This window comes from Pseudoliparis swirei, chromosome 7, assembly GCF_029220125.1.
Source record: "Pseudoliparis swirei isolate HS2019 ecotype Mariana Trench chromosome 7, NWPU_hadal_v1, whole genome shotgun sequence".
Taxonomy (NCBI): domain Eukaryota; kingdom Metazoa; phylum Chordata; class Actinopteri; order Perciformes; family Liparidae; genus Pseudoliparis; species Pseudoliparis swirei.
In genome coordinates, this window is record NC_079394.1 from 15,409,747 (window position 1) to 15,430,710 (window position 20,964).

Below are 20,964 nucleotides of genomic sequence, written 5' to 3' on the forward strand. Positions count from 1 at the left end.
TTAGGCAGTAGCTTCTACATATTCTAAAAATATGCACGCTATTATATTTGTATCTCTATATCATATTATTTAAATGTAGTTTGCTAGAAAGTTGCACTATTCAGAGCACCATTCTTTCAAATTAAGCAAGGCAGATGACGTCGTTTTAAACATTTTATTTTACTATTTTATTCTGCTGTTAAATGTTAAAAATTAGTTTAGACAACATTTGTTCTCAACTCGACGACATGAGCGGGGGAAAGAATCCGTGTGCGCACGCGGCGTGCTGACGAGCACGAGCGGAAGCCGAGTTTGTTGTTCTTCCTTCTGCTTCCGAGACGTTCAGGGTCTCAACGGGTTCAACAGCCGCTGTCTACATGTCGCCACCAATTCCCTCTATATATCGTCTTCTTCCGCTCCCGAATGAAGGTAATGTTATTTTTTGACTTTGTCCTAATGCCGCGGACACGTTGTCCCGGATGTCCGCTCCCTCGGGATTGAGATTTCACAGTTTAAAATCCGCTTCCGCCGCGTGTGCCGTCTACCGTTGCCCCCCCTCGGGCAGTCCGCTTCGGTGAGCACCGGGCGTCACGCGCCCCCTTCGCTGGCGCTGACCTGAACAAAATCGGCGTGTGCTTGTTGAGCCTCGCGCGGCGCTTTGACGACATTCCAACGTTTATTCAAATGTTTGAATGTTTCAACGGACATAACCGTTAGGGGCGTGGTTTACCTCGTTGCCAGGTGTGACAGCTGGTGAGGGGGGGCCCGACCCCCTCCGTTTCATTTCTACGTCACGTGCTTGCGACTACGGCTATGTTTGGACACTCAGCTGTCGGCGCAGTTGCCATCGCGACATTTTTTCCATTGACAAAAAAAGAAAAGAAACAAATTCCAGCCTTCCCAAGGCAGCAGAAGTGTCACGGCCTCGCGAGCCCTCGACATGTTGATGACTCTCGTCATCGTCTTCAGACACGTGACCACAAATCTCCCAGCAGGCCGTGTTTATCGGGTAAACAAAGTTATGCAAGTGTTTCCCAAACTTGTTCTGAACATTTTGATCATAAAGAACTTTTACTTTTTTGTTTTGCATTCCTCCCACTTAACTTGTGTGTTTCTGGTTACTGCAGTGTGTGTTATTACTGGTGTTCCATTTCTACTGGTTTTCAAATCTACTGGTTTCTCTACGCGTGCGTGCGTTGTGTTCTCTTAACATCTGCAGCGGGGCTCTGTCTCGCTCACCAGATTCGTCACACATTCACAAACATATTGCTGGAGATCTTCAAGCCACCGTTCATATCCATTTCGGCGATTACGATTGTATAAGTGAGCAGTGCATCACAGCCACGTATGAAGAAATACATTTTCGAAAAAATAAAAATAAAAAGATCGCCCGACCTGGTTTCGATCTCTTTCACGCAAAAGGAGCCTGCACTCAAAGACGCGCAGTCTGTGCGCTGCGCCACCAGATATTAGTTTCTGCTCAAGTAATTTATATATTGATCCATTAAGTCACATTTCTTATGTTTTCATGGGAACAGTTTGGTCGAAAGGATCTGAAACAACTGGTTACCTTGAGCGGATATTTACACTTTGAAACATGTTTAGCGATGCTTGTTCGCAACGCAACAACCACACAATACCGACGCATTTTGACTAAATATAAAAATAGTATTTCTTTTTATTTAAAAATAAACTTCATAATTGTTTGTTTTTATTATATCGAGGGTTTTGTGTGCCGGTGAATGCCGAATCAACCAGACAATTATTGACTGGGGAAATATTTTGCAAGACACTTTTTTTGTTTTTGTCATAGAGCATTTTTTTAAATATCTTTTTGTTATTATTGTTTAATCATATGATTTATTTTATCAGAAAAAAACTCAAAACTTTATCCGGTTCCAGTTTTCTCCAATGTGAGGATTATTTTCTGTTTTTATATCTATATGCACATTTAATATCTGAGTTTTGGGTGAACAATTTGAAAACATGGCCTTTGCGTTCCAGGAAACTGGCGTTCATTTTTATTAAAATATTGTGACATTTTACAGCCCAAATCATTTATAGTTATAATACTTGTGAAAATAATTTTCTCGTGAATCAATAATACAAACATATAATGTTTTGCAGCCGTCGTTTGCTGATTTAAAAAACATAGCGGCCACTTTTAATACTTAAAGAAATGATATAAAATGTTAAAACTGTTAATGACCAAATATGTTTTTAATACGGAGTCAGTGAATAATTTTTTATTCTTGCCAAAATTTAAAAAAAATCTTTTTTAATCACATATGTATAGTATTCTTTTTTTATTATATTTGACATGGCATTTTTTAAAATTTATTTATTTAATATGTCTTTTATAATGGTATTATTTAGTATTATATTTTATATTGCATTGTTTTAGATTTATTTATTTAACATGTCTTTTATAATGGTATTATTTGTATTATATTATATATTGCATTGTTTTAAAATTATTTATTTTTACGTGTCTTTTATAATGGTATCATTTTATTTTATTATATATAGCATTGTTTTAAAAGTATTTATTTTGTGTCTTTTATAATGGTATTTTTAGCCTTTTTTTCTTTAACATTTTGCCTTTTTATTTAAAGTTGCCTTTTATTTCTAATTTTTTTAATAAGTATATTCTAATTGTTCGTACTCAACATCTGTGTTCCCTGCTGTGCTCTTCAGATTAATAGGTATGCCAAAGGAAAAATATGATCCTCCAGATCCCCGCAGATGTTACACCATCATGCCAGCGGAGGAGGTGGCGAGTGGGAAGAAGTCTTACTGGGCCGAGCTCGAAATTTCTGGTCAGTCCTAAACACAAACCATTAAGACCAGATCCCCCAAAAACCTTAAAGCAGTTAGATGTGAAGTGAGATGACGAGACGTACACTACCGTTCAAAGGTTTGGGGTCACTTAGAAATGTCTTTATTTTTCAAAGAAAAGCACTGTTTTTTCAATAAAGATAACTAATTAATCAAAAATACACACTATACATTGTTAATGTGGTAAATGACTATTCTAGGTGGAAACGTCTGGTTTCTAATGTCTCCATAGGTGTATAGAGGCCCATTTCCAGCAACTATCACTCCAGTGTTCTAATGGTACATTGTGTTTGCTAATCGCCTTAGAAGACTAATATCTGATTTGAAAACCCTTGTGCAATTATGTTAGCACAGCTGAAAACAGTTATGCTGGTGATATAAGCTAAAGGCCTTCCTTTGAGCTTGAAGTTTGTAGAACCAAATTAATACTTCAAATATTAATCATTATTTCTAACCTTGTCAATGTCTTGACTACATTTTATATTCATTTGATCAATAAAAGTGTGATTTTTCATGGAAGACACGAAATTTTCTGGGTGACCCCAAACTTTTGAACGGTCGTGTATAAAATCGGTTTCAGGTGTTTTTGTTGTTGTTTTTCATTTATTAACCGCATTCAGTGTCTTTTATGTTGTATGTGGGACAATTTATTATTTAAGTGGTTGAATTTATTTATTTAAATGCATTGGGTTTTTGGCATTTAAAAAACGATATATATATATTTCCCCACATTGATAAAGCAAAGTGTTCAGCAGATAATAATAAATAATGCATTTGCAGCCTGACAGCCTGTTGGTTAAAGGCTTCCTAATTGACAACATGAAGATCTCTGAAACCGCATGAAACTCTTCATCCTTCTCCACCTCCTCGATTAAAAACAAGTTATAGTCGCTTTCTTGCCTTTGAAGATTTTTTTATTTTTTATGAATACAAACCTTTATTGTCCGTTTATCAGTTTCCTACAGAAGTCAGTTATCATCTGTGTTTTCTGTTCCTCAGGGCGGGTGAGGAGCCTGAGCACCTCCTTATGGACGCTCACTCACCTGACGGCGCTGCACATCAACGACAACAACCTGAGCCGCATCCCGCCGGACATCGCCAAGCTGCCCTACCTGCTCTACCTGAACCTGTCGTCCAATAAGCTGCGCAGCCTGCCCGCCGAGCTGGGCAACATGGTGTCTCTCAGGTAGGCGGCGATGCCTTCAGGGGACACCGATACACAGACGGTGTGACCTGGGTACTCTCCTCATGGCCAGAATGAACTTTAAAAGAAGGACTCTAATAAATGTCCCCCATGTGGCCACCTTTGAATCAAACCTGTTGAGGGGAACTCTTGCGTTGCTTTACTAAATGTACTCGCGTGATATTACACATAATATTATTAGTTCATAATATAAAATATTATATTATCGATATTATTGACTTTGTATTAACAAACATCCCCAGTTCTCCTATTATGAATTTCTCCATCAGGTCTATGTCTGTGGTCACTAAGGTTGAAGTGAGTGCTGCTTCATGTTTTTCAGTATTTATAATATAAATCAGAAGAAAAGTTAATGTTGAATATGTGAATCTTCTTTAAATTATACTTTTTGTTTAATTTATTTAGAGTTTGTGTATAAAAGCTGTTTCTCAAGACTCTGACTTGTGAAGCAGCTTTATGTGTCATAGATTCAGTGAGTGAGCCATGAATTACATCTTTTGAGGCTTTTTAAACTACTTCTCACTAGACTTTTCTATTTTATGTGTGTGCATGAAAGCATGTTTAGTATTTTCTTCTGTCTGAAGTTACTGAAAAGTTATTTATGTTGTATCACCTTGTGTACTTAAGATTCACTTGTTGGTTTATAATTGACTGTAAAAGGGAATATTACTAAATAGATTGCTGTGCATACTGTGATATTCTGAACTATTTCAGGTGCAAACTGCACCATCTTTACATGAAATACATTTGAGAATTTAAAAATGTTCCTCGATTTAGGTCTCAGCTTGTCATTCAGGGGTGATAGTGCGTCCCACAGCCAGACCAGTAGAGAACCACTGGCCAGACCGAGAACCACTTTCCCAGACCAGTGGAGAACCACCTGTCTCAACTGTGACAAAGCTTTTAACAAAGTTAATGTAATAATGTTTGTTTGATCTTTGATAAAGTAATGTGGGTTTAAATATATATAATTAAATTAAATGGATTTATTTTCTAATATTAAATACATTTGCATATATATTTATACATTCATATAAGTACACTTAGGTAAACAATAAACAAATGCAAAGACAGTTATTTAACAATATATTCTGGAGTAGTTAGAATTATACCGTGTTACAGTTAAAACCGGCCCTTTGAGGGCAGCCATGAGGCTGATGTGGCCCACGGTGAAAATGAGTTTGACACCCCTGGTCTAGGGCCTCGTTAAGGTCCCTCTAAGGTCAATAAATGTGAGACACAAAACTGAGCATTTCTGTCCCTTTTTGTTTCAGGGAATTGCTTTTAAACAACAATCTTTTACGAGTTCTGCCGTATGAACTCGGGAGGCTGTTCCAGTTACAGACCTTGGGGCTGAAAGGTGAGCGTTTATCTAACCATTAGCATGATTTTAAAGTCGTTATTTCTTTACTCTGAGAGAACTTGTAGTTTTTCTATATATTTCTGATTTGTCTCTGCAGGAAACCCGTTGTCCCAGGACATCCTCAACCTGTACCAGGAGCCGGACGGGACCAGGAAGCTTTTGAACTACATGCTCGACAATCTGGCAGGTGAGTTGTCATAACTCGAGTGTGTTTAATCGTCACTTTGTTGCACACCTGGTGTGTGAGCGCTGGTGTCTTGTGTGTGTCCACAGTGCACCCGGAGCAGCTCCCCCAAAGACCTTGGATCACACTGAAGGAGCGAGACCAGATGAGCCCCTCAGGTACCTTCATCGGGGTGTGAGGAGGAGGGTTCACGGGGTGGGACGCGTAGGAGAGGGAGATGACTTTGTGCGTTTCTCTCTCCTCTGCAGCCGTGTTCACGGTCATGTGCTACAACGTGCTGTGCGACAAGTACGCCACGCGGCAGCTGTACGGCTACTGCCCGTCCTGGGCCCTCAACTGGGAGTACAGGAAGAAAGGCATCATGGAGGAGATCACCGGCTGCGACGCCGACGTCATCAGCCTGCAGGTGAGCGAACGGCCTCTCGGGCTACGTATGTTGTTCATATATTCCACCACTTATGTTGGTATCCCTCCAGCTGTAATCCAATTTCAGGCCCCCAAGTGTTCCAGCTTCCCAAAAACAGACCAATATTTGCCGATCCGAGCAGTCAAGGTCCCTCTAATGTCTCTCCTAAGGTCCCTCTAATGTCCCGTTAAGGTCTCTCTCTGGTCCCTCCTAAGGTCCCTCCTAGGGTGTCTCGTCAGGTCTCTCCTAAGGTCCCGTTAAGGTCTCTCTCTGGTCCCTCCTAGGGTGTCTCGTCAGGTCCCGTTAAGGTCTCTCCTAAGGTCTCGTCTCTCTCTTGTCCCTCCTAGGGTGTCTCGTCAGGTCCCTCTAAGGCAGACATGGGCAAACTACGGCCCGCGGGCCACATCCGGCCCGTTAGGCTTTTTAATCCGGCCCGCCGAACTTGTCCAAATCGCAACTTTGTTTACTTCCGGTGTGCATCACACAAAACCCTTCACCATGATTTGTCAATCCGTTTGTCTGTCAACATTTTGCGAAAAAAACAACCAATGAACACTCAGTAAATCACAAGGGACCTGCCCACCACACAGGTGAGGCTCATTTAGAAACAGCAGCAGTGATTTTGGCGAGCAGCACGGAGCCTCCGGAGGAGCTGCAGAGCCACGAGGAGGAACACGCAGCCAGAAGAGATCCACTTGGACCGGGTAAGAGTCTTTACTAAACGTTACGTGTCCCGTCACGGTGTCCGTTACGTGTGCGTGGTGCTGACTAGTCTTGTATTTTACAGAGAGGATTCACCAGCGCCTGCAGCTCCACCTGCAGCTCCACCTGCAGCTCCACCTGCCCGGCCAGCAGAGAGGTCTCGTGACACGATGACATGATGTTATTATAGTGAAGCCATATTGTAAATAGTCTGTGTCAATAGTTTTGTTCTGTTTTCTATTTCTCAACATGTATATAATGTAGATTTTTATATTTATTTATGTACAATACATATTTATTTGAAGAAAGAAAAATGTGATTGTCATTTTTTATTTGCACACACCTCATGAAGCTTTATCTGCAATATGAAGTAATTTCTCAGTCCCATCTTTATCATTTTGGTGAATGTGTGACAGACCACATCATTTCTACTCAAAAAACGATAATACAAAATATAGTTTTCCACATTTATTTACATGTATCTAGCATTGTATTCAGATATTTTACTGCTTTTGTGAACCTATGACCTTTTGGTAAACCAATTTCAAACATCAAAACAGTTCGTCCACATGAGTAAAGGTGTGTTTTCAGAAGAGATATGAAGAATTTGTAAAAATCGAACTTACATTTTCAGCTTTAGGGCCATATTTTCTCTTTCCATTTGTACCTGAGAACAATTGTGCCTCATTATATAGAGAGCTGAGACAATCCGTCCATTATTTTGCGGGGTTTAAAATAATTAGAAAGTATTGAGCTTGATTATTTCGTTGGGTAATAATATGTTTTGAATGTTGAAAGTGATTCCATTGATCTTTTTCCAGTAAATGTTGATTTCTTTAACTTTGCACCTTTAATTGAAATGTATAAAAATCAGACTCAATCTCCAGGTTTAATAAATTACATTGCATGTCCAAATGCTCCTGGCCTGGCCCCTCTGTCACATTTTAGAACCGATTGTGGCCCGCAAGTCAAAAAGTTTGCCCACCCCTGCTCTAAGGTCTCCCCTAAGGTCCCGTTAAGGTCTCCCCTAAGGTCCCGTTAAGGTCTCCCCTAAGGTCCCGTTAAGGTCTCCCCTAAGGTCCCGTAAGGTCTCCCCTAAGGTCCCGTAAGGTCTCTCCTAAGGTCCCGTTAAGGTCTCCCCTAAGGTCCCGTTAAGGTCTCCCCTAAGGTCCCGTAAGGTCTCCCCTAAGGTCCCGTAAGGTCTCTCCTAAGGTCCCGTAAGGTCTCTCCTAAGGTCCCATTAAGGTCCCGTTAAGGTCTCCCCTAAGGTCCCGTAAGGTCTCTCCTAAGGTCCCGTTAAGGTCTCCCCTAAGGTCCCGTTAAGGTCTCCCCTAAGTTCACGTTAAGGTCTCCCCTAAGGTCCCGTAAGGTCTCTCCTAAGGTCCCGTTAAGGTCTCTCCTAAGGTCCCGTTAAGGTCTCTCTCTGGTCCTTCCTAAGGTCCCTCCTAGGGTGTCTCGTCAGGTCCCTCTAAGGTCCCGTTAAGGTCTCTCCTAAGGTCTCGTCTCTCTCTTGTCCCTCCTAGGGTGTCTCGTCAGGTCCCTCTAAGGTCTCCCCTAAGGTCCCGTTAAGGTCTCCCCTAAGGTCCCGTTAAGGTCCCGTTAAGGTCTCTCCTAAGGTCTCTCCTAAGGTCTCTCTCTGGTCCTTCCTAAGGTCCCTCCAAGGGTGTCTCGTCAGGTCCATCTAAGGTCCCTTTAAGGTCTCTCTAGGGTCCTGTTATGGTCCCTCTAAAGTCCTTTTAATGTCCCTCTAAGGCACATGTCAAACTCGCGGCCCGCGGGCCACATCCGACCCGCGAATGAATTATTTGCCGGCATATCACACGCACCACCAAAATATTTAAAAATCCCACGTGTGTCGGCACGTCAATCGCGGGCCCGCGAATGCGCGCCTCAGTCTGTATTACACACCACTTTCAACTATCCCTCTCCCCAAAAAATGGCTAAACGAAAGGTGGAATCTGAAAACAGGAGTTTCAAGACAGGTGGAGGCTCAGTGTTTGTTCGCGGATGTAAACGTCAAAGCTGTGTGTCTTCTGTGCGGAGACAGTGTGGATGTAATGAAAGAACACAACATAAAGGCGCGATCACACCAGACAAGACTTTTAAAAGAGCAACCGCTCCAAAACCGCCTTGGCAAAACGCGCTGGGCCAATCAGCGCGTTGGAGTCGTGTTTCGATTTAGAATTATAAAGCTCTTCGTAATTAATTACCGCTAATATGAGTGTCTCGTCGGAAAAACAGGTGTGCCTAAAACGCTAGAAAAACGCACCGCGCGGCATTTGAAAGACATTTACACGGCGATTTGCCGATTTTGAAGCCCAAAAAAGCAGGTTTGAACTGCTCAGTAATCCATTTGCAGTTGAAGTGGAAAACGCACCATCAAACCTCCACATGGAGCTGATGGAGCTCCAACACAGTGACACGCTGAAGGCAACATATGAGTCTGTGGGCGCTAAAGAGTTTCCACGTTTATCCCGACACGATGCCTCGGCTGCCAATTGGCATGCAACTAATGCCAAAATGTTCATAATTCAATGCCCAATCTTGTGATATGCGAAGGTATGCGCTCTACCGAGTGCCCATAAGTAAATTATTTTGGGCTGTAGAAAATGTTTTCACTTTAACCCTTGTGTTGCCTTAGGGTCATTTTGACCCGAATCAATATTACACCCTCCCCCCGCCTTAGGATTAATTTGACCCCATTCAATGTTTAATGTCGGTGTTCTTTCGGTAGTCAACAAACAAACATAAAGTGCCTCACACTTAAACTTGGAAAACAATATTAATTCTAATAATTTTCTGGAGGTTTTAATTGCTGGCGTCAAATTGAATCCAAAGGGTAAAATATGTTAGTAAATATAAAGGTAACAGGAGGGTGAAACATTGAATCGGGTCAAAATGACCCAAAGGCGGGGGGAGGGTGTAATATTGATTCGGGTCAAAATGACCCTAAGGCAACACAAGGGTTAAATGAATGAAAAAAACTGCAGATAGTCATAAGAAATGAATGAAACAGATTGTATTACTTTTATTTTTATTTATTCATGCATTATTTATAATTTTTATTTCATTTATTTCATAATTAATGTTGTTTTATAGGCAATACTCTAGAGGCCTTGTTAGTTCCAGGTTCAATATGTGCACTAAGGTTCTTTCAATACGTTTTCAATAAACGTTGAACCCATCTGGCCCTTGACTGTTATCAATTTCTTTATTTTGGCCGACTGTGTATTTGAGTTTGACGCCCCTGCCCTAAGGTCTCGTGGGCCCGGGGTGAAGGCTTCTTCAAGGCTTCTTCCATGCTGCTGTGTCGTCGCCTCTCCGCCTGAATTTCAAGGAAATTTATTGATTTAAATTATAATTTCCTTGTTAATTTTAACGAGGGAAACTTAATGACTCAATGTTCATGTAATTGTTTTAAGAGCCTCATGGGCCCTCCGTCACCGTCAGGCCCCGGGGGGCCGAGACGAAATCTGATTAAATATTAATATCAGTGCAAAATAATTAATAGAGCTGGAGGTGACGTCTTCATCGCTTGTTTCTTTCGCGCTCAGATTCATATAGAATTATAATAAAATAGCTAATGATTAATCAATCAACAGTTAACCAACGACTAGTTTCAGCACAGGTCACTCATCTGTAACTTTAATTTTACATACATGATGTAATGAATGCAAACTCCGCTGGTTTCCTCGCGAAACCTTCCATATTTCCCATTGGTGTGTGACTTGAAGGCATTTGATTGGCTGTTGCAGGAGGTGGAGACGGAGCAGTACTACGCCATGTTCCTGGACACGCTGAAGGAGCGCGGCTACGACGGATACTTCTGCCCCAAGTCTCGCGCCAAGCTGGTTTCTGAACAGGAGCGCAAGCACGTGGACGGCTGCGCCGTGTTCTTCAAGACCGACAAGCGAGTCCCTCTTCTTCTTTCTTTTTAATAACATTTTGTTTTGATCGGGACGTTTTTCGATAAGTTCTCTGAGGCTTTTATTTTGTAGAGCTCATGGAAACTGGAGGCTAAGATTTAAAAAGAAACTGCTTACTGTTTCAGTGAGTTTCACAATAAAAGCTGCCTATTTAATTAAAAATGTAATTAAAAAAGGCAGTTTTGTATCGTCTTTTCAAAAGGTGTGAGGCTTTTATTTTGTCGCACTTCCTCTTTGCAAATATACAGGACTATCTCAGAAAATTAGAATATTGTGATGAAGTTCTTTATTTTCTGTAATGCAATTAAAAAAACAAAAATGTCATGCATTCTGGATTCATTACAAATCAACTGAAATATTGCAAGCCTTTTATTCTGATTTATTGCTGATTATGGTTTACAGCTTAAGAAAACTCAAATATCCTATCTCTAAATATTAGAATATCATGAAAAAGTATACTAGTAGGGTATTAAACAAATCACTTGAATTGTCTAATTAACTCAAACACCTGCAAGGGTTTCCTGAGCCTTGACAAACACTCAGCTGTTATAAATCTTTTTTTTTACTTGGTCTGAGGAAATATTAAAATTTTATGAGATAGGATTTTAGAGTTTTCTTAAGCTGTAAGCCATAATCAGCAATTTTAAAAGAATAAAAGGCTTGCAATATTTCAGTTGATTTGTAATGAATCCAGAATGCATGACATTTTTGTTTTTTTAATTGCATTACAGAAAATAAAGAACTTTATCACAATATTCTAATTTTCTGAGACAGTCCTGTACATAGTTGAGTTTGGAAGATGGCGAACAAAAAAACGCTGAAAAAGAGAAAGAACTCTTTTTGAACAACGGTTAAATAAGGAGAGAAGAAATTAGTCAAAGAAACTGGAAGCTAAGATTTAAATAGAAACGGCTTTCTGTTTCAGTGTCAAGAGTTTCACAATAGAAGCGGCCCATTTAATCAACAGGCAACGCGTTGCTTTAGCGAAGCTTTTCTTATTGAAGGAAAGAAGAGAAACGTCAACATCGTGGATGATGTGTGAACTTTAAGACGTTTCCATGTATGTTTACGCCGCTTTATTTCCCCCCCGCAGGTTTACGTTGATCCAGAAACACACTGTGGAGTTCAACCAGGTGGCCCTGGCCAACTCCGAGGGCTCCGAGGTCATGCTGAACAGGGTGATGACCAAAGACAACATCGGGGTGGCCGTCCTGCTCGAGGTCAACAAGGACATGTTCTCCGACGGTAAGAAGCAGCTTTGGTTGTATAGAAGGCTATGCTTCCTGTGTTAAAGCTGCATTATCTCTATTAACCACCAGGGGGTGACTCCTCTGGTTGTATAGAAGTCTATGCTTCATGTGTTAACGCTGCATTCTCTCTACTGCCCACCAGGGGTGAAGCCTCCCCAGGAGAGGCAGCTGATCCTGGTGGCCAACGCCCACATGCACTGGGACCCCGAGTACTCGGACGTGAAGCTGGTCCAGACGATGATGTTCCTGTCGGAGCTGAAGAGCATCGCCGAGAGCGCCTCGGTCTCCGCGGCGACCGGCTCGACCGCCTCCGACCCGTCCTCCATCCCCATTGTCCTGTGCGCCGACCTCAACTCGCTACCCGACTCCGGTACGCCCCGCTGCTCCAGGAGAGTAGTATATATATATATGTGTATGTATGTACAGGACTGTCTCAGAAAATTAGAATATTGTGATAAAGTTCTTTATTTTCTGTAATGCAATTTAAAAAACAAAAATGTCATGCATTCTGGATTCATTACAAATCAACTGAAATATTGCAAGCCTTTTATTCTTTTAATATTGCTGATTATGGCTTACAGCTTAAGAAAACTCTAAAATCCTATCTCATAAAATTTTAATATTTCCTCAGACCAAGTAAAAAAAAAGATTTATAACAGTTGAGTGTTTGTCAAGGCTCAGGAAACCCTTGCAGGTGTTTCGAGTTAATTAGACAATTCAAGTGATTTGTTTAATACCCTACTAGTATACTTTTTCATGATATTCTAATATTTAGAGATAGGATATTTGAGTTTTCTTAAGCTGTAAACCATAATCAGCAATAAATCAGAATAAAAGGCTTGCAATATTTCAGTTGATTTGTAATGAATCCAGAATGCATGACATTTTTGTTTTTTTAATTGCATTACAGAAAATAAAGAACTTCATCACAAATTCTAATTTTCTGAGACAGTCCTGTATATATATACATATATGTATATGTATGTATATATTAGGGCTGTCAGCGTTAACGCATTAATCTATGCGATTAATTTGGCCGCGTTAACGCACTAAAATATTTTAACGCAATTAACGCAACTTTGTTTACATCCGGTGTTCGTTGAAGTTTTTACACTCCTCTGAGTGTCAAACCGCGGCAGTACGGTTTAACACTGTTTCCGTTTTTAAAACAATTATCTCTCCGCGAAAATAAGGAGCATAAATCAGTTTAAACTCGTGGATGAATCAGTCGGGTTTCCTCCTGCTCCTCCTTCCTCCCGTCTCCCCCTCTGATACACAGAGGAACGGAGGGGCGACGTGTCGGGTGACGCGGCGCGGAAAGAACTCGTCACACGAAACCTTCACCGTGATTGGTCAATCCGTTTGTCTGTCAACATTTTGCGAAAAAAACAACCAATGAACACTCAGTAAATCACAAAGGACCTCCCACCTCACAGATGAAGCTCTATAGCAGCCTGTCAGTCAGAGAACAGAGAACACGGCGCGAGGACAATGTGCCTCATTGTATAGAGATGAGATTGTTCTGGAATGTTTGATGTAGAACACGTGGGTATGTGTCACATGCAAACGCCTTTAAAAGGTGAATTTAAATATTTTTGTTAAATGGAGAACATAAGCCCAGCCTCCAGAGGGTTAACGTGACATATGTGAATGTCAGTCAGTCACCAAGGCCACTGGTTCTGCTGCTGTTCAGTGTTAAAGATGACAGGACCAATGGGGTCTCAATATACTTCTTTTTTTTTTACTAATCTGAAGAAACAATTTATCATCCACAATATTAAATACCTCACTGGCACTTTATATGTAGGAGCCTCTTTGAAAACACAGCTCTGTGGGAAGTTTTGTCTTTAAAAAGAAGAAAAACAACTTTTAATCGTGATGAATGATTTTCAAAATGTGCGATTAATTAGTTAAATTTTTTTACTCGATTGACAGCCCTAGTATATACATATATATATATATGTGTGTATATATACCCACAGAACACAGAGAGTTTGGATCAGAGTTCAATTCACGTAGATTTATTTGTAACCAACAGTTTCACAAATAAACCTGAGCTGGGTCCGGTATTAAAGACAACGACCTCCCTCCACATCTGTCTTTCCCAACTGCCGATCAAACACATTGACATATTATTTATACATCAGACTCAATGCAGGTGCCGCCTCCGTCCACTCCCTCATTACATATTAGTTCTCGTCACTCAGTGTGATCCCTGTCCCAGTCCAAGCCGGTTACTTTAAGGAATGTGAGGTTTCTTGCTGACGTCTCCCCCCTCGTTACTTCTCTTATCGCGATTGTGTCTGAGCCTCCTGGTCCTCTCTGCAGTCTCCTCTCTACCGGTTCAGACTGGAGCAGCACTAGGCCGCTGGGTCTATCTCTGTCTGGCGTTGTTGACCCTTGTCTGAGGGGAGAGAGCTGTGTGTGCCCTCTCAATCATCTTTGTAGATGTCATTTAAGCCTAATATAACACAATGGAAAAGTTTAATACACCCTATGTATATATGTTGTGGAAGCACCCAATTTGAAACATTTTAACCACCGCATGTATATACATATATATGTAACATTTTTAGATTTGTGTGTTTGTATATATAAATATAAATGTGTGTGTGTGTGTGTGTGTGTATATATATATATGTGTGTGTGTGTATCTACTTTAAGTATTCTTTTTTTTTTTACTGATGCTAGTGTCCGTCACCTCTTAAATAATACTATTTACTTATAAATATACATATATATATGTGTATATAAATATATGTAAAATGTGTATATTTGTGTGTTTGTATATTTATTTAAATATGTGTGTGTATGTGTATATATATAAATTAGTGCTGTGAAAAATAACGCGTTAACTCAGTTAATTAAATTACAGGTTTAACTAGTTTGTTTTTTTAACGCATTTAACGCATGCGCAGAATGAGCTTCCAATCCGTCTGTTGTTGGTCGTCTCGAACCAGCAGCATGTCATTCTGTCTCTACGTGTCGCGTTAACACAACTCCGGGGGGGGGGGGGGGGGGCGGACGGGTAGACGAAAATTACAGGGTGACGGGTGGAGATTTCCCCCTGTTATAATCGGAGGGGAAACACTGGAATTGATAAGCGTGTCTTCTTGTCTGATCAATACGCAACTGTGAGGTGCGCGAATGGACCGAGCAGCCAGCTGCTGATCACTCACTCAACGGATAGATTTTGGGAGCACCGAAGACACATTTTGACCCAGGAAAAACCCTGAATGTATATATGTGATTAATCATGATTAATCCACAGAAACCTGTGATTAACCTGATTAAAAATGTTAATCGTTTCACAGCCCTAATATAAATATATATGTGTGTGTGTGTATCTACTTTAAGTATTCTTTTTTTTTTTTTACTAATAGTGTCCGTCACTTAATAAATACTATTTACTTATATATATATATATACACTATTATAAATAAAATAATATTCATTTATTACTTAGAAATAAATAAGATTTATTTAGTACTTAAATAAAAGAAATATATATTATTTTTGTATTTCTTAAAAATAAATATTATTAATTTAGTTCTCATATTTACTTATAAGTAATGAATTAATAATATCTATTTAAGTATTAAATAAAATAAATATCTTTTCTTCATAAATTCTAAAGTTCTAAATAAATAGTTCTAAATAAATATTATTTATATATGCATATTATTTATATATAAGTTATAAATATATGGTATTTATTTCTAAGTTGCGATCCCCTTGTGATCCAGGTGTGGTGGAGTACCTGAGCAACGGCGGCGTGGCGGAGAACCACAAGGACTTCAAGGAGCTTCTTTACAACGACTGTCTCACCAACTTCAGCTGCAACGCCAAGAACGGCCACGCGGACGGCAGCGTGACGCACAGCTTCCAGCTGAAGAGTGCCTACGACAGCAGCCTGATGCCCTACACCAACTACACCTACGACTTCAAGGTAACACCTGCTGCTACGTCACACCTTTAGTCTCAGTGCGACAAAACTTAATCCAATTACACTCGAGCAAGTTTAAAACCAGATCTGCTCTGATTTCTCCAGATGCCCAGAAAACAAAATTAACAAAATATATTTTCACATTTTGTAAACTACCTTAGCATCATATCTCTTACTTACTTACCAACATACCTACCTACCAACATACCAATATATCTATCAACCTACCTACCAACATACCTACCAACCTACCTGCCAACATACCTACCTACCAACATACATACCAACATACCTACCTACATACCAACATACCTACCAACATACCTACCAACATACCTACCTACCAACATACCTACCAACATACCTACCAACATACCTACCTACATACCAACATACCTACCAACATACCTACCAACATACCTACCTACCAACATACCTACCTACATACCTACCTACCAACATACCTACCTACCAACATACCTACCAACATACCTACCTACATACCAACATACCTACCTACCAACATACCTACCTACATACCTACCTACCAACCTACCTGCCAACATACCTACCTACCAACATACCTACCAACATACCTACCTACCAACATACCTACCAACATACCTACCTACCAACATACCTACTAATCTACCAATCTACCAACCGAGTCATTGTCAAACCAACTGTTATTTAAGTGGAAAGCGATGCGCGGTAACTCCTGTACTGGCTTCATGCTAAACATGATGATTATTATTATGTAATTAATCAATCAAAAACTTCAACAAAAGAAGACAAAGTGACCTTTGAATCTGGTCCTCATGTGTAATAATCCCCGCGCCCTCTCTGGTCCTCAGGGCGTCATCGACTACATCTTCTTCTCCAGGACCCACATGAGTGTCCTGGGCCTCATGGGCCCGCTGGACACCGATTGGCTGATCGACAACAGCATCACCGGCTGCCCCCACCCACACATCCCCTCGGACCACTTCTCCCTGCTGGCCCAGCTGGAGCTGCACCCGGCCCCGCCCCGCCCCCTCAACCCCCCCCTCAACGGGCTGCACCTGTCGGTCCACAGGTAGTACAGAAGCCCCAGCCCCCCCCCCCCCCCCAGAGCCCTGTACAGTCCACCATCGTGTTAGAACTCAAACCCAGGAGGAGGAGTCAAGTTTTCGCCCGTTTGTTGCTCCGTTTTCTTTGTTGCATAACCTGTAAATGTTTGTTTTATGTTTTATTTCATTTGTTCTCCCCCGTGAAAAAAAAAATTTTGATTCCAAATATTGTGCGCTTGGGACGAAGTTGCTACCCCCGATGTCAATTGTTTAGTTTTTTTTTTGCCTTTCAACAACCGCTTCGACTTTTTAAATATAAACGACTCAAAATGTCAGCAGGGAAGCTGAATTTAATTTGTTTTTTGTTTGTTTGTTTTTTATTTTTTACATTTAACACGTGAAAACACAACTTTACAGAAATTAGTCCCAAATTTACTGACTGGTATTTTAACGGACAAACACAACAAATAACCGAAGACGAGGAACGTTCACGAGGGATTTCATATTTTCAATTCTGAAATATTTAATTTCGTCTCACGTGGAGATATTTTAAAGGTTAAAGTCACAATCGGGCGTTTTAAAAGTTGTTAGTTTCTTGTTTTTGGGTCAAACATGAAGTGATGGAGTCACGGCTGCTCGTGAATCTTAATCGATCTCAGATTGTTGTTTTTCGGGGGCTCTCAGATTCAGGATCGTCTCGTGGAAAATGGCGCACGTCGCCTGATGACGTCGTGCTTGTTGCCGGGGCAACGGCCAGTGCTGCTGCCTCCACCTCCGCCAATACGACGAGTCATCGTTTAACGTCGTGTTTATTTCCTCCTCCGTGTCGCGGGTCTGGAGCGTCTCTCAAACGTTATTAACGAGCAACGCAACCACAATTATTATTATTATCCCCCAAGAAACCTGTTAGTTTGAAACAAACTGCTGGAGAGACGGAGCGACGCAGTTCTCTGACTTTGAGCTTTTTAAACGTCGTGGATCGTTTCGCCCGCCAAGCCGAAGAACACGAGAGACTCGCGATCCGCCGCCGACGAGATTTATTTATTTATTCGTGAGCGAGAATGTATTTACCCAAAGGACAGAGAGGAAACTGTTGCTGGAGCCTCTTGACGCTCAGAGCCCTCTTTGTCAGTTGTAACTCAGGGCTATGCTAAGCTATGCTAAGCTAAGCTATCCAGCTGCAACGACTCTTCTCTGAGTCGTACGAGCAAAACCAAATGGGAAGCTATCGGTTTGAACAGAATCCTTTATAAAGCACAGGAGATGTGTTTACATGCATCTTATGTTGTTGTTGTTGTTGTCGAGTTCCTGGGGGCATTTTTGATAACTGATGCTGTTTTCCCAAAGAAGTTAACGATGAGCTGCCAGGAGGTTTTAGAAAGCTCCTCTAGCTTAAACTCGGGGTTAAAAACTGATCGGTGCTGACGGACCAATCACACGCTCTCCCTGACGGACCAATCACACGGTCCGTGTCACAAACCAGCTGCCGGGAGATAATTGAGAATTAACAGTTTAGAAAACCAGAACCGTCTTTCTTTTCTTTTTCTGTACTTCCTGTATCGTCGGTTAAATTCTAAAGAAGATCTTAAAGACTCGGCTAACTTCACGATACTTTGACGGAACGCGTACTCGTTACCTTGACGACCGCCTCCGCCCAGCCGTCTGTTCAACTTTTTTCTTTCTTTTGTCCTTCGATCGCCGACATCAGCACGATCCAATAATAACAAACATGTTGTTTTATTTTTGAGAAGAGGTTTCCCCCCCCCCCCCCCCCCACAACGTGCCTAGAGTTTGTACAATTTCTCCAGCAGCAGCAGCAGCAGCAGCAGCACCGCCCATGAGATGAGACGCTCAGAGATTAATCCCCTCCATCATCCTTCCATCTCTTCCTCCACCCACTCCTCGGGATGAGGTCATGAGCAATCGTAGTTTCCCTTGTTCGTTGCGTCATCTCTCGTGATGATCATGTGACCGTCGTCTCATGAATGTAGAAACAATCAATCTGGACCTGGTTTGGTTTTTTGGGGGTTTTCTAATGCTGATTATCCGGTAAAGTCTTTAAACTGGACTTTTACGTCCATGTTGCTTTTTACTAACGGGGGTAAAAGAGGCCGAGTCATCGTTTTCTTCCCAATGTGTTAACCTGGGAAAAAGAAGAAAAAAATGCCAAATAAGTGTGATTTAAAAAAACTGAAACAGAGGTGGTGAATCTCCTCCCCGGGTTAGTGCTCTGGCTCATGGGCTCCGTCTGAAGAGCGTTCTTCACCTCGAGACGTGCCGTTACTTCTGAATATTATTTATTTCCTCAGCCGTTCCCCCCCGCCCCAAAAAAACGGTGTTGTCAAAATGGCCGCTGTTTTTCGGGCAATTTTTCCGCGGTGTCTCGGCCTCCAGCCAATCGGTGCTACCTTCTTCTGTTCCTCCAGACGCATTTTAAAAAGAACTGGGCTCGGAAAAAAACATGTTACGGTTCCCTGGACTAGCGGCTCTTCGCCACCTGGAGGTGTGAAAGTCACGAAGGAACAACAATCCCCAAAAAGACGAGAACAGATTAATAAACAAATAAAAATAAACGTGTTTTTAAAACAGATTAAATTTTGGGGAAAGAACTATTTTTAATTTGAAAGATGACATTCTCCTGATGATAAACTTATTATTACACATCAGCCTGATAAACATCTGTAACGTTGTCTTTCTGAAGTTTCATTTATTAATAATAATAACCCTTATTATGCAACAGTGATGTCATCACGCGAGGAGGCGGGGTCTAATGAAATACACTGTTGCATTATGGGAATTGAAGGATGCAGTGACCCAAATATCGGATTTTACCAAAGTTATGAAATGCTTTACAAGGAAAATAAACAACGACACACTTATGTTGGGGGATTATAAATCAAACGTGTTCCGGAAGAAGTTTCTAATCTTCTCAACACTGTGTGTGTGTGTGTGTGGAGTTTCAGTGACTGACAGCTGTGATTGATGTGTTGAACCCAAACATGAAGCCCCGCCCCTTTATGAAGCTCCACCTCTGTAGGCAATAAACAAAGTTTTTTTTTTGGAAGAGTATTGTCTGTTTTATTTATGGGAAGAGACGTCGTGGAGACAGTGTCTCATTGTGGATTCAGATGGACAGGAAGCGTCTTCAGCTTCAGCTTCACGGGCCAGATTTAGACAATGAGACAATAAAAGCAAAACATGAAAGCATTTTAAAAGCTTTTAATTCAGAGTAACCACACAGCGCTCGATAGAAGTCGCAGTATGTCCTCAAAGTAGCACCATTAACGTGCACCACGACGGCATTACTGTGGGGTCTAAATATATATTTAATATATAAATAAATATATATTTATAAATGTACGTAAATATATATATAAATAAATATATTTAGATATAAGTATATATATGTAATTATAAATATCTAAATGTAATACATATATTTATTTATAAATATATAAAAATATATATATATTTTTATATAAAAATCGATATTGAAATATATATGCAACTATAAACGTATGTAATACATATGTATTTATATATATATATTGATTAGATTAGTATAAAAACGAAGCCGTGGGACACCGCAAGTTTGACTTCTTCGAAAGTTAAATAATAAGAAAGGAAAACTTCTGAATGGAAGTCATCTTTTTTTAAACTGTGCAAAGAGCAGCGCTAGCTTCCAGTGCTTATGCTAAGCTAACTAGTAGCTTCTGCAGACACAAGACCACCATCAAAAACCAGAAAGAGAATATTCACATGTTCTCAAAATGTCTTTCAGTCCAAAGTGTCTGTGGGTAGTGGAGCGTCTTTTGGTCTTTTGGTCTTTTGTCCGGACTGAATATTGTGTAAAGATATTCCATAACTTGTAAAAGTGATGCATTAAAAATTATACTTATAGTTAAAGTACAAAGGCACACACAGGGAGGCTCAATGTGTGATGCTGTAGTTGTAAAGGAAGTATACAACTATATCTATATATAATATATATATACACATACAAGTCTATATATATATCTATATATAAATATATATATGCATGCATATATATATATGCATGTATATATATGCATGCATATATATGTATATATAGATATACATATGTATATATAGATAT

The 20,964-nt window shown here is 40.5% G+C and overlaps 1 protein-coding gene across 1 annotated transcript; it reads left to right on the forward strand.

The window, feature by feature from the left end:
• Positions 1-305: 305 nt before the first annotated feature.
• cnot6l (CCR4-NOT transcription complex, subunit 6-like) lies at positions 306-17,201 on the forward strand. Its single transcript, XM_056418254.1, has 12 exons — positions 306-408; positions 2,677-2,798; positions 3,817-4,003; positions 5,296-5,381; positions 5,482-5,571; positions 5,658-5,726; positions 5,817-5,974; positions 10,432-10,586; positions 11,696-11,847; positions 11,995-12,222; positions 15,599-15,801; positions 16,653-17,201. The coding sequence occupies exons 2-12, from the start codon at positions 2,687-2,689 to the stop codon at positions 16,875-16,877; spliced, it is 1,665 nt and encodes a 554-aa protein (XP_056274229.1). The 5' UTR covers positions 306-408; positions 2,677-2,686; the 3' UTR covers positions 16,878-17,201.
• The last annotated feature ends 3,763 nt before the right edge of the window (positions 17,202-20,964 follow it).